Source organism: Erpetoichthys calabaricus, chromosome 5 (assembly GCF_900747795.2).
Source record: "Erpetoichthys calabaricus chromosome 5, fErpCal1.3, whole genome shotgun sequence".
Classification (NCBI taxonomy): Eukaryota; Metazoa; Chordata; class Cladistia; order Polypteriformes; family Polypteridae; genus Erpetoichthys; species Erpetoichthys calabaricus.
Window position 1 is genome coordinate 210,338,421 of NC_041398.2, and position 13,930 is coordinate 210,352,350.

General features: G+C 36.8%; 1 protein-coding gene across 2 annotated transcripts in view; it reads left to right on the plus strand.

Moving 5' to 3' along the window:
• LOC114652204 (ran-binding protein 3-like) overlaps positions 1 to 3,615 on the plus strand; it is a 53,601-nt gene extending 49,986 nt beyond the window's left edge. For both annotated transcript variants that reach the window (XM_028802458.2, XM_028802457.2), the window contains exon 15: positions 1,568 to 3,615. In XM_028802458.2, coding sequence (XP_028658291.2) covers positions 1,568 to 1,623 — 56 coding nt within the window. In that variant the 3' untranslated portion in view covers positions 1,624 to 3,615. The remainder of the gene's footprint in view (positions 1 to 1,567) is intronic.
• Positions 3,616 to 13,930: the final 10,315 nt, after the last annotated feature.

Sequence of the window (13,930 nt, forward strand, 5' to 3'; positions counted from 1 at the left end):
AGATTCAACAAGGTGCTGGAAACATTTCTCAAGGATTTTGGTCCATATTGACGTGATAGCATCACGCAGTTGCTGCAGATTTGTTGGCTGCACATCCATGATGTGAATCTCCCGTTCCACCATATCCCAAAGGTGCTCTATTGGATTGAGATCTGGTGACTGTGGAGGCCATTTGAGTACAGTGAGATCATTGTCATGTTCAAGAAACCAGTTTGAAATGATTTGAGCTCTGTGACATGGTGTGTTATCCTGCTGGAAGCAGCCATCAGAAGATGGGTGCACTATGGTCATAAAGGGATAGACCATGGTCAGCAACAATTCTGACCCTACCATCCGAATGTTGCAGCAGAAATCGAGACTCAGCAGACCATGCAACATTTTTCCAATCTTCTATTGTCCAGTTTTGATGAGTCCTTGCAATTGTAGCTTCAGTTGCCTGTTCTTAGCTGACAGGAGTGGCACCCAGTGTGGTCTCTTGCTACTGTAGCCCATTTGCTTCAAGGTTTGACGTGTTGGCCATTCAGAGAAGCTCTTCTACATACAGTACCTGAGTTGTAACAAGTGGTTATTTGAGTTACTGCTGCTTTCTGTCAGCTCGAACCAATCTAGCCATTCTCCTCTGATCGCTGGCATCAACAAGGCATTTTCACCCAGGGAACCGCTGCTCACTTGATATGTCCCCTTTTTTGGACCTTTCACTGTAAACTCTTAACAATGGTTGAGCATGAAAATCCCTTGCTCAAGGGCCCAACAGAGTAGAGTCACTTCTGGTGTTTACGGGATTCGAATTGACAACCTTCCGGTTGCTGGTGCAGATCCCTGGCCACAGAGCCATATCCTTATGCTGCCCCATTATAAAGAAAAATATATTTCTCTCAGCATAACTAAACCATATACTAAGTATTTAAACTGTCAGTGATATACAGCACCTCAGAAATCTCTTCTCTGTTTTGAATGATAATTATGCATTGTTTTACTACCAATATGTTTGCTTTCCACATTTTTCTTTTAGTAATATTCATGTGAGAAATTCGGTATTCTTGAATGGAAACAAAAAAAGTACTTTTTTATTATATGGCCATTATTATTTGTATATAGCTCTACTGTTATTATGATAATAATCCTCTTTTTGTGTCCAAGTTTGTTGTCAAGTTTCTTATCTTCCTCAGATTAAAAAGTTTAAAAACTCCTGCTGTATTTAAATATGTACATTTACAGAAATCAAAAAGTGTACTGAATGTACCTTGTAAAACAACAACTTATAAAAGTATTGTGCAAAATGCATGTTTTAAGTTAGACTTTAATTTCTGGTTGTAAGATTGAACTCCCTTAAAGCTAAAATAAACCAGTTACATTTTATTTAAATTTGGTATATAAAAACTTTTTACACATTCTAATGCAGATTTTACATATCACTCACTGTTAGTGCGTAAGACACGCTCTTTATAAAAATCGAATAGTTTCTTTGTGAAATTCATACTTTTAGCTCAAAAATCCTCTGTGTGAGGAAAAAAACTGTGTTCAAATTAAGTATTTTTGTTGACATTTTTTTAATTTTATTTTACAGGTCAGTCAAAATGGAGTCGAAGTGGGACACGCAGCCAAGCTGGCATCTGCACATAACAGTACTCCCTTGTGGAGACAGAGGAGCATTGTTTTTACATGGACAAACCATTACTAAGTAATGGAAGGCAATATATCTTCTTTTTTATTGAAGACAATCACTTGTCCTTCATAAAAGATTTTCTGTCATTACGGAAGATTCCACACCACTTTACATATCCAGCAAAAAAAAAAAAAAAAAATACCTAAAGATTGAAAATATTCAGTGTATCGAGATTGCAAAATTGTGTTTTTTTTTAAAAACACCAACTTGACTGGACGTCTGAAAAAGACCCTAGCCTTACCATCCACTGCTAAAAACTGACTGCAGAACAAAGCTCTATATATGTTTTCTGTTTATATATTAATATATCTACAGTATATATTGTATATTATATGAAAACTTGGAATATTATAGAAATTTTCAGTTGTCTTCTGTAGACATATGTTTTAAATAATTTATGTTGGGGTGCAATTATATTTATATGTATAAACATGACTACTTAAATTCTTGAAGCTTATTCTATGGGTTTACACTCATCATATTGATAAGTGTGGTTTACTTTTATCTGTGCATGTTGAGAGATAAGTTAAAATTAAAGGTTTATATGCTGCCAACTGATTTTTTAACTTCAAAATACATACAAGTACAGAAATACACAAGGCTTTGACTTTTTTTTTTAATTGAAGATATATTGAAAATGTAAACTAATATGCAGTTCTACGGCTAATTTTACATTTTTCTTTATAAGATGTTTACCATGTTTTATGCAAAGCCATTTGATTCAAATCCCTTGTTTTTTTTTTGTTAATTTTCATTCTAAAAATGTGATTTCATTGTTTTTCTTCACTGATAAATCAGATAACTGCAGTTGCGTCAAGCTATTTTCTTGACCACTTAAAAGTCATTTTGTCCTTAGCTTCTGAATAACTGTATAATGTCTTTATTGCAAAATATATTTTTTAAATTGAAATGAATATAAATAAGAAAGGAACAATTCCTTTGATATTGAACTAAGATATTGATCATATTGACCATAAAACACCATCAAGATATAATTCAATGTATACATTCAAAATAATACGCTTGAATGTGCATTGAATTCCATTTCTATATTTTGTGTAGCCAGAGCGGTTTAAATTTTTGTAACATATTGTAACACTTGCTTAGGTTTTCACTTTACTGTCTACCAAATTAAAAACAGCGGCACTTTCTACAGATTTCTTCCTGACATGTTTGGCCTGTTTTGTAAGGCAACATCTCACAAAACATACATTGATACTGTGATCATTTCTTGCCAGAACGTCTGTCGCATTTTTGTATGTTAGCAAATACATAACATTTTATGAAGTGATATATTTATAGTAAATGGGTATATATTTTATATTTATAAACAAATGTTGAAAATGCAGGTTTTTAACGCGTTTAAAAAGCACATTATTTCAGAAATCCTGCACCATGAATCACAGTTGTGTGTTAAACTTATGATATGCTTTAAATTTTATTCTCAGCCCTTTAACTTCCCTTAAATGTTTGCAGTACTTTGAGCTTACCTGTAAAAATTAACGCTACATAATATCCATGTAAGCAAAGTAATCTGAAGGTGCAAATCAGAACAAAATGTCTGCAGCCTTGTATTATGTAGGTACAGTATTTTGAGAAAACAAGAAATAGTCTATTAAAAATATATCTGCACTGTTCTGTTAGAGTTTACCTGTTTGTTTAAGTAGTTGAAAGGAATGACAGTTTGGACTTGATTGTAAACAAATTTTATCAGTAGAATGTCTGCTATATTAATTTATGTTAGATGTATTAGTTACTTCTAAAATACATCTGGTCATTACTGCTGTTCTGCAGTCAATAGAGCCAATGTTATTCCCCAAATAAAAAAAAATGTAAAAGTATGTAAATTCTATTTTAAGACTAAGGTATTATTTCCTCAGAATTAGGTGACGAATTTTCATTTTGTTAAACAGGACTCTGCAAAACACTAAATAAATTTCTTAACAGTTTTTGGTCTGAAGGCACATTTCTGAATTTCATCTGAACATGTGGTTTGTACTGAATCGTAGGTTCATTTTCACGTATGACTTGTTAGCCAGCATAATCCACATTTGTCAGGTCATAAGGAGACACAGCCTATCCCGAAAGCATTAGGTACAAGGTAGGAATTAACCCTGCAGACAACTCTGGTCCATCACAGGACACCCTCACTCACTCACACACCCACACCCACAGACATAATTAAGAGTGGTTAAGCTAACAAGTCCTATAAATCTTTTAGATAAGGTGGATTAGAGCATCAAGAGGAAGAGAATGTGAAAAAACCACAGAGAAAGTGGCCTGTTATGCAGTTAAACTCACTCTGGGGGGGTGTGGGGCAGCAGCACTAATAACTGCACTGCTATGCCATGCTTGTGTCAATATTTCAGTTAGAAACTCAATTGTAATAAGTCAGTTTTGCTGCCAGTATTTTCTTCCCACCCACACCGCTGACAGATAGCCAGGTCAGCAGCACGCACAGATGTACAAGAGAATTTTTAAAGGGTTAAGTGGTCTTGCGTAACTAAAAGTGTATTTGGATTTAATGCAAGCTTTTTCATGCAGAAAAATCCCTCAAGTGTTTTTCCCACTGAATAAGTGGGTTGGGTTAGCCAATTAAGAGGTTTAGAATTCACACGATGCTTTGTTAAAAACACATTAAACACAGTGTATTTTATAATCAAATGAGTCCCAATGTTATAAAAATCTACAGAGGCCTCTAAAGCTAACAAAGGTTTGAAGGAACTAGAAAATGGGCAAAAGCACGAGGTCTTATGGTTTTACCCAGTGTACCCTCATCTTCTGCAGTCTGTGCAAGGCCACCAGTAGGATGTCTTTAATGTTTTAAAAACGTGCGTGCAAGATCCACGGTATAACCTCATTAGATACGTATGTTTCAGTACACATCTATCCTGTAGAAGTACACTTGCGGCATTCCTCTTCACTATTTTATCCAGAAGAGACCACAACCTTACTAAAAATATTTTTTTAAATTGCAGCAATGTCTCACTCTGATTTAATTTTTGTTACTGTATATTTTGAATCTTCCATATTCCTTTAATATTGGCCCATTTTATATATATATATATATATATACATATAAATATATATATAAATTTGTTTTTTGTTTCTTTCTTTTTTAACTTCACATCAATTCTTTGTTTTGTTTATACCTCTAATTTTGCAGAGATAAGGCCATCTTTAAAACGAGTCATTTCCAGTACATCTATCCCCTTAGAGTGCAACAAAAGACACAGCCTTATTATGATGATAACGTTGAATCCACAATGTAATCCACTAGTTAAGAATGTGTTTAAATTAAATATTTATTCTCATTAAGTAATAATGAACAGAGTTTGACTAAGGCTACATCCACTACTTTTTTGTTAAAAAAAAATAGACATTTGTTTCCATTTTTGCCTTTCATGCACACTACCCTAGCATTTTTAACTCCCAAAAAAGTGACTTTTTGAAAATGCCAGCTCACCGTTGCAGTGTGGATGGGCGAAATTGTAAATGTTTGAAAACGCAGGTACTAATCGGTGTCTAATTTGTTCCTGCTTATTACATATTCCTTCCATGACTGGAACCTGCTCATTTCAATATTTCATTTCCTGACTGGTCACCCTTCATGGAAGAAAAACATATTCTTCCAATGTAGTAGATATAGAAGAGTTGTTCTCCATGGGGCCATGTTGTGTTGCTTATCCCTGTGCATCTAAATTATGTTGTGTACAGTTTAAATTCTGCACACATGCACAAAAGGCAAATAAATTACTGATTGCAACAGTTTTACATTAAATCCTGTGGCCGAAGGCATTGTCTTCCCCTCAACAAGTTTTCCACTGATGTGTGCATGACCAGTTTAGGAACACATACATCATATGTTTTCAGTCATTTTAGTGTGGATGGAGATACTTTCATAAGTGATGTGAAAGCGTTAATGTGGACAAAGGTTTTCATTTAAAAATGCTGTTGATAGGGCTTGCATAACCCAAGACATTTTTCGACTGAATCAACGTTTACATTATAAAGACCGATAATAATGGGATTTGTCAAAACCATGAAGAAAAAATTTAACTTTAGAACATTTTGTCTTGTACTGTGAAAGGTATACAAAAGATAAATTTACTCAAAAATAGAAATTCTATTGATATTATCACCTGGAAATAAGCAAGGGACACTGAAATGATCAGCAGCAATGGAAAAACTGACCAGGAGATGGAAAGACAAACAGAATGGTATGCAGGGGAAATAGCCAAAGCCAAAAAAAGAAGAACCATCAGAACCAATTGTCAAAAGAGAAGTCATTGTCTGAAGATACGTAGCAAAGTATCTAACTTGGGTAGTTACTCCTAATTTAGACTAACAGTTGTTATTTGTTTCTTTTGTTTTCAATCCAATACTTAGATAAAGTGTGCCACTATCTTAAATAGGTGAAGCATAACATAAGGTTACATGACCTCAGTGTTGTATGACTGGCAACAGGTAAACATGGCCACATAAAAATTGTAGCAATCATATAAAAAACAAAATCCCAAATGGCAGAATAATCCATCCATCCATCCATCCACAGAATAATGATAAATATAATAAGTCAGTTGAAATAGATAGATAGATAGATACTTCATTAATCCCAAGGGGAAATTCACATACTCCAGCAGCACCTTACTGATACAAAAAACAATATTAAATTAAAGATTGATAATAATGCAGGTAAAAACAGACAATAACTTATATATATATATATAGTTAACGTTTACCCCGCCGGGTGGAATTGAAATGTCGCATAGTTTAGGGGAGGAACGATCTTCTCAGTCTGTCAGTGAAGCAGGACAGTGACAGCAGTCTGTCGTTGAAGCTGCTCTTCTGTCTAGAGATGACACTGTTTAGTGGATGCAGTGGATTCTCCATAATTGATAGGAGCCTGCTGAGCGCCCGTCACTCTGCCACAGATGTCAAACTGTCCAGCTCCATGCCAACAATAGAGCTTGCCTTCCTCACCAGTTTGTCCAGTCGTGAGGCGTCTTTCTTCTTAATGCTGCCTCCCCAGCACACCACCGCGTAGAAGAGGGCGCTCGCCACAACCGTCTGATAGAACATCTGTAGCATCTTATTGCAGATGTTGAAGGACACCAGCCTTCTAAGGAAGTATAACCGGCTCTGTCCTTTCTTACACAGAGCATCAGTATTGGCAGTCCAGTCTAATTTATCATCCAGCTGCACTCCCAGGTATTTATAGGTCTGCACCATCTGCACACAGTCACCTCTGATGATCACGGGGTCCATGAGGGATCTGGTCCTCCTAAAATCCACCACCAGCTCCTTGGTTTTGCTGGTGTTCAGGTGTAGGTGGTTTGAGTCGCACCATTTAACAAAGTCATTGATTAGGTCCCTATACTCCTCCTCCTGCCCACTCCTGATACAGCCCACAATAGCAGCGTCCGATGTATATAGGCTGAACAGGATCGGAGAAAGTACAGTCCCTTGTGGCGCTCCTGTGTTGATGAAACATACTAACATTCCACGCGTAAAACAAATTACATCAAGGATGTCAAAACATGGATTCACCTCACCATTTTGAAGTTCTAGTACAATTAATAATAATAAAAATAGAATTTAAATTTAAAAATTAAAACACAAACAAGACAAGACATTGTGCAAAGACAGGACAAAGAAGTAGCAGCAATATTGATGTGTAAGATATGTAATATAATAAATAAATAATAGATATAGATAATACAGAAATTATCAGTGTATGATAATAGTTGTCTAAGACATGTAAACAATGAGAGGTCAGAATGTTTCACAGCAGAAGGATAACAAGAGTGTCAGAATTCTTAAAGGTCAGCATGAGATTTTCAGTTCTTTTCTACATGCACACTCGTCTTTGCAGGAAAGTGGCTTGCATGTATAAAAGTTCTGTTTTTAGAGGTGGTTGAAGCCGTGTGGAAGATCCCAGGGGGCAGCATGGTGTTAAGGAGTCTGACAGCTTGGGTGTAAAAACTCTCCTGCAGCCTGGCAGATCTGGCTCTGATGCTGCAGTATCTTATCTTGGATGTAATCTGGATTATGGTACATTACAAAAATTGTTTTCAGTTTATTTCAGATATAATGTGTTTAACAAGTTTATTTGAGTGTAAACAAGTGTAATGGTGTAGGTGTGTGCTATGGCCTGATGTGTGTTCAGGGGTTCTTGTCTTTTGTTTAAACTGGCCAATATGGTAGAGAGTCAGCTTCCTAGCCAGTAGTTCTGTAGTTAAATGACGTGTATGTTGCCTTTCTTTAATCAACATGGAAAATACATTAGCATATTAAATACAGAGGAGTCTGAGTTGGAGTCAGAAGTACCAGAAACTAAGGAGTTGGAGTCAGAGTCGAAGGATTTATCTACCGACTCCACTGCCCTGAGTGTAGTCATCACACATTAGCTATTAGGTGATGAAGGAGTAAGAGAGATAGATAACCAGTTATGGCTAGTGGGCCAGGACAGACGAGGCTATCATGGACAATTTAGCTAGGCCAGTTGGGACCCTGCACTTTGCAAAAGATGCCCAGGGACCTTTTGTGACCACAGAGAGTCAAGACCTCAGTTTTACATCTCATCCGAAGGACAGTGGCAATTTGTAAATCACAATTTCCCCATCACTACATTGGAACATTGGGATCCACAGAGTAGCCATCCACTGATGGCCTCACCAACCCCTCTTCCAGCAGAAACCCAAGTTTTCCTGGCTGGTCTGCCATCCAAGTACTGGCTGGGCCCAAATACATTTAGCTCCAGGTGGATTACCCATTCTGAAGTGCAGGTGGAATGGCTGCTTGCTTAGCAAGAAGATTATAGGAAACATTATTAAGGTCCTTTATAATGCATATAAAAAGTATCTTATAATGGGTTCAGAAAAGGGCAAAAGTCAAGAAAAAATAGAAGATCTAATGTAGTGGGAATAACATCATAAAGTGTATTAAGTCTTCTGTCCAGCAGGTGGCAATGATATATCACTAGAAACGATTGATTGAAATGAAGTGATTTCAGCCTGCCCTGAAAGTGAAAGAAGAAAATGATGATGAAGAAGAAAAGAAGCCTTTGTGGTGGGCATTACCAAACATGATCTGCTGTGTCTTGTGTGGTATTCTCATCTCTTAGAGACTTTTTCAACTAAGCTTTTGTGTCTCTTAGATTTAGAGCTTCTGGCTTGGTAAAAAGGGCTTTAAATTTATGTGTTTTGCTTTTTTTGGATCATCTTTTTGGCTATGTTAAGTTTAGCTTGCTGTCTCAGGTTTTAGTTTCTGTCCATTGTTATTTTTCTAATATCTTACGGCCTTTTGTAAATGTATTTGTTATTGTTTTCTTTTTCCTCTTTCACAATATATTTATTGATTACTACTTTATTTTATTTAATTAATAATAAACAAATTAAGTAATTTATATTGTCCTTTTTTACGTTTGGAGGGTATTCTCAGTTTAGGGGGTGTAATCATAATGTACAGTTGTATTATTTTAATACTGCTTACAGTATAAAAAAGCTTCAGTTTTCAAATAGAATGAAATAGGGTTTATTTTCTTTACTTTCTTGTATTTCCCGCCATCCATTTTTCCTTCTTTTATAACCATATCCCCATCCATGATGAAAAGCAGTCCCATGACCCTATATGTGTTGTGGTCACTAGAGGGTGCTGCAAAGCCACAAACCTCAGTCACAATTGCCCAACAACATTGTCACCTTCAAACAACTTTATTTATAGAATGTATCATGTACAGGCATCATCTTCTTCTTATTATAATACTCTCCTCCACTGCACTCCACTCCTTCGTTCCTGAATCTGACTCCCCAAAGGAGATGAGAAAGCCCCTAATATGCAGGATTCTGGAATACTTCTGGTGCCAAGATGCTGAATGGAGGAAGCCCCTCCAAGTAGGGAAAAGGATGTGTATATGGGTGTGATGGCACAGGAATTGTGACACCTAGCATATTGGGGAGGCATACTGTCTTGGATGGTTGTCTCCCCCCATTCTATCCATTATACTGGCCTCCTGGTAGGGTACGTGTCTTCTGTCCACCCTCACCAGGATGCCAGTCCATCCATTTTTCTAACCGTGCAGGCATCTTATGCCAGCCTCCTTGCTGAGTTAAGGAACACCCTGGCTGTCTTTCTGACCACCCATTTACATTGACCTCCTGTAAAGGTAAGGGAATAGGGTTCATCCTGTTCTGGATGCCATTCCATCCCTGCTCTCCATCACAGTGTATAAAGCATCTATACTGATAGTTCAAAACAACGTACTGATTATTCTCATATATGGCTACCAGAACATAGTACATATTGTTTTATGCACTGAATATGAAACAATGGATTCAAAACATTCTCTGAAAACTGCTATGCTATATTAAATATAAATAATAATATAAAATCACAGGATCAAACTTCTAAGCTGGCAGCACAGGATGCAATGCGAGAATTAATCCTGGATGGGAAGTCAGTCCACCACAGGATTATGTGTACATTATGCCTAATTTGTATATTGGCTAAATCTTTCTTTAAATACTGTAAATAAACCTAAATAAGGCTGTCAAACTCACTAATCCTGCTGACATACTGCATGTCGATTAGCACATGCAAGAAAGAATTTCACTGTACTCTGCACGTGACAACATTGATCCAACGAACCTATCTTTGATACATGTGATGCCTGCTGATTTTGAATTTAAGTTCATTGTCATGTGTATACAGTACAATAAGATACATACCTGCATATTTCCCACACACTAGTGACAACAGACAATAAATACAAATTAATGCAAACTTTAAATATAATATCAGACTATAATGTATTTATCCAAAAACACATAAGAAGCATTATGATTATGGGTTCAATGAGAAGATGTTGATTAGCCTTATGACCTGAGTGAAATATATGACAGCAAGTTGGGTTAATCACATTTTTAATTGGATGATCTTTGGATTCTGATATCCTCCTTATGTTTCTTGTAATCAAGAGTTGAATATTAAATCAGGATTTATTATAAATGCTTTTATTTTCAGAGTGGGGCACCCACCCCTGTTATTATGTGAAGCCAACACATTTTGTGTTACACCACTGGTAAATGCTCTTATTTTGCAGGAGGTAGAAGTCTGGTGGACAAGTCTATTATACAGAGGAAACTACAGCATACTACAGCATACAATATCCCAAGAAGGGTTCTGTCTGACACAGAAGTGCTTCCTATGGGCAAAGACATCCTGCTGGAAGTACTTCTGTACAGAGCCAACATCCTTTGGTGAATTTCAGCAGGTTTCACTCCCTCTGCCCAAAGAAACTTCACTATGGTGTGTTGTTCAACAAAGGTGCAATTCCGCAGCAGAGCATCCATGTCCATTTGACCTTTGGTTCAACTACAATAACGGCAGAGTGCTATACTGTGCGTGTTCGAATTACCCATAAGCCAGATGGAATGTGTTGTATTGCATCAGCTTCTATACATTGTGTCTACCGCCTAATTTTCAAATGGCCTTTGCTTTTTGATTTATGTTCATATTTTTTATTCTGATATAGGTGAACAGAGTGCTAGATACCTAGTAAAGGATCAGAAATCAAAAATAAGACCATATTCCTAATCACTGGCCTTTAAATAGTCTAAAACGACATTCCACATGCTTATGTTTGCAAAGTGACATTTTTAACCTTCTAGGAGTGGCTCTCAGAGTGCTAAGACCAGTGCTAAAGAATCAGATAACAAAAATATCATATTCATGATCAGCAACATAGAAACAGCATGAAATGCCATTTCACATGCCTATATTGACCACTGGAACTCCCTTTTAGCAGGTGCCCCTTTTCTAATTTGTTATCACAGCTCCATTTGGTTCAAAACTCTGCTGATGAAGTCTTTACACAGACCCATAACAGTGAGCACATGAGACCCATCCGGCTCTGCTTTCACTGGCCCCCTGTGTCATAGAGGACTGAATATAAAATTCAGTCACTCAACCTATAAAGCTTTAAATTGCCTTTCACCGGACTAAATAACCTCCTCCATCACTATGCTTTTGTTTGCCCACTGAAGTCCACTGATGGAAGTGGCTTCTTTGTGCCCCTAATTAACTTGTGGTCCATGAGTGATTGAACCTTCAGCTTAATTGCACCAAGATTTGGAAAGATCTAACTAAATGCATTATATTAGCCAACTAAATTCATCATTTTAAAAAACAACTTAAAACTAATTTGTTCAGAAAGGCATTTAACTTACCCTGACTTTCTGATCTTTCCTTCAGTTACCCTCTTTGTCCAGATGATCAGGATAATTTGTGTTTGGATCACAAATTACATTTTTTGTTCAGGGTTTTCCTTGTATCATTTCTATTTTTGTATACTATTCTGATTTATTTTCTCTTATTATTATGTTGCATTTATCTTTATTTAGTGTTTGTTTATGCGGATGTTATTCATAGTTAATGTTGTATATGCTCTGTTTGTTGTTCTTTTTGCATTTCAGTGAAGCCCTTTGAGCACGGTAAACGCCCTATATAAATAAAAATGTATTGTTATTTATTAGTATTATATTATAGATTAGCACTTTTTCGATTTTTTTTCAGGAAGGAGTAACTTTGACCCCTGGAGTTGGTTGATGTGGCACACACAATTTCATGTCCTTCTGATTATTTTTGCTGAAAACACCTATTAATTTACTCTTTATCATAAGGGCACAAAATACTGTTCACAACTGCATACAAATTAGGATATTTTTCGGGTTTACATGTCCAAAAATATGAGGGAGCCCCCAAACGTCTTGCATAACTAGACAAACAAATTAGTACTGTACTACAGAAGAGTTATGGAGGTACGGAAGCGTATTAGGGCCATGCAGAAGAAAACACGGACTCGGTGGAGAAGAAAAAAGTATATGTTGAGAAAAGTCAACATTTCTACTTTAAACCCTTGTTTTTTTTCTCTCTCTCGTTTAACTTTGCCATGTCGTAAACTTCATCTTAAGATCAATGTTAAACTTACTAGATTTTCTCAAACCCCGTCATAACTAATGTAGCACATTAAGTGCTTCGTATCAAGTGTTCCCCGAACAGGTTGTTAATCGCTATGTGCTTCTTAAACTGACTTCCTCTTTCACCAAAGGCAGCGATCACCACACGTAATACATGCACTTCATGATATTACTGCTTTTGGAACATTTAGAATACTAAGATAAATACTTGATTTTTTTTCCATGATGAAATGCATTAAAGCATGTATTAAACATGTAGGGGCATGGTGGCGTGGAGGTTGCGCTGCTCCCTTGTAGCATGGGGTCCCCAGGTGTACGTTCAGTGTAGAGATCCTTTATGCCAGGCAGCTGTGACGAGGCTCCAAAAACCTGGATGTATGAATGGGTATTGCACTGGTTTAACTGAAATATTGTGTATATTGTGGGTTCGTAAGCTGGTGGTCGGAGACATGAACACATAATTCAATGGATGTTCTGAGCTGGCTTTCTTTATTGCAGGATTGTTATATCTGTCAAGCTACCAAAACTCATACATCCAGCTTTTTGGAACCTCGTCATACCCGCCATAAAGGTTCCCTACACTGAAGGTAAACCTGGACTCCATTGCTGCGATGCAGTAGCGCAACCTCCACGCCACCGTGCCCTTCCCCTCACGTGTTTAATACATGCTTTAAAGCACTTCGTCATGAAAAGGATATCAAGTATTTATCTTAGCATTCTAAATGTTCAGAGAGCAGTAATATCATGAAGTGAATATATTATGTGTGGCGATCGCTGCCTGCGGCTCCTCTCAGTGCAGGAGGAAGTCTTTTTTAAGAAGCACGAAGCGATTAACATGGGTCGGGGAACACTTAATACGAAGCATTTAATGTGCTACATTAATTATGACGGAGTTGGAGAAAAGCTAGTAAATTAAACTTTGATTTTATGATGAAGTTTACGAAGTTCTACTTTAATGACAAAATAAACCACGAGAATAAAGTCAACATGTCGACCGTCCAGATTAAAATGGAAAGTCGGCATGTTGACTTTATTCTCGACATACACTTTTTTTCTTCTCCGTATTAGGGCCACATTAAAGAATGAGATGTATATTTCGGGTTTAAAAAAATCGAAATTTCGACTTTTAATCTCGACATTTCCACTTTAATCGCGTAGTGTACTTCTTCATTAAAAACCGAATAACAGACTGAGCAAAAAAAAAAAAAATCTCTCCTTATGAGTGGAGCAGGAGAGTTCTTTAAGGGTTAATGCGCCTTCTCAGTTATCCCCGCCCCTTAACCTC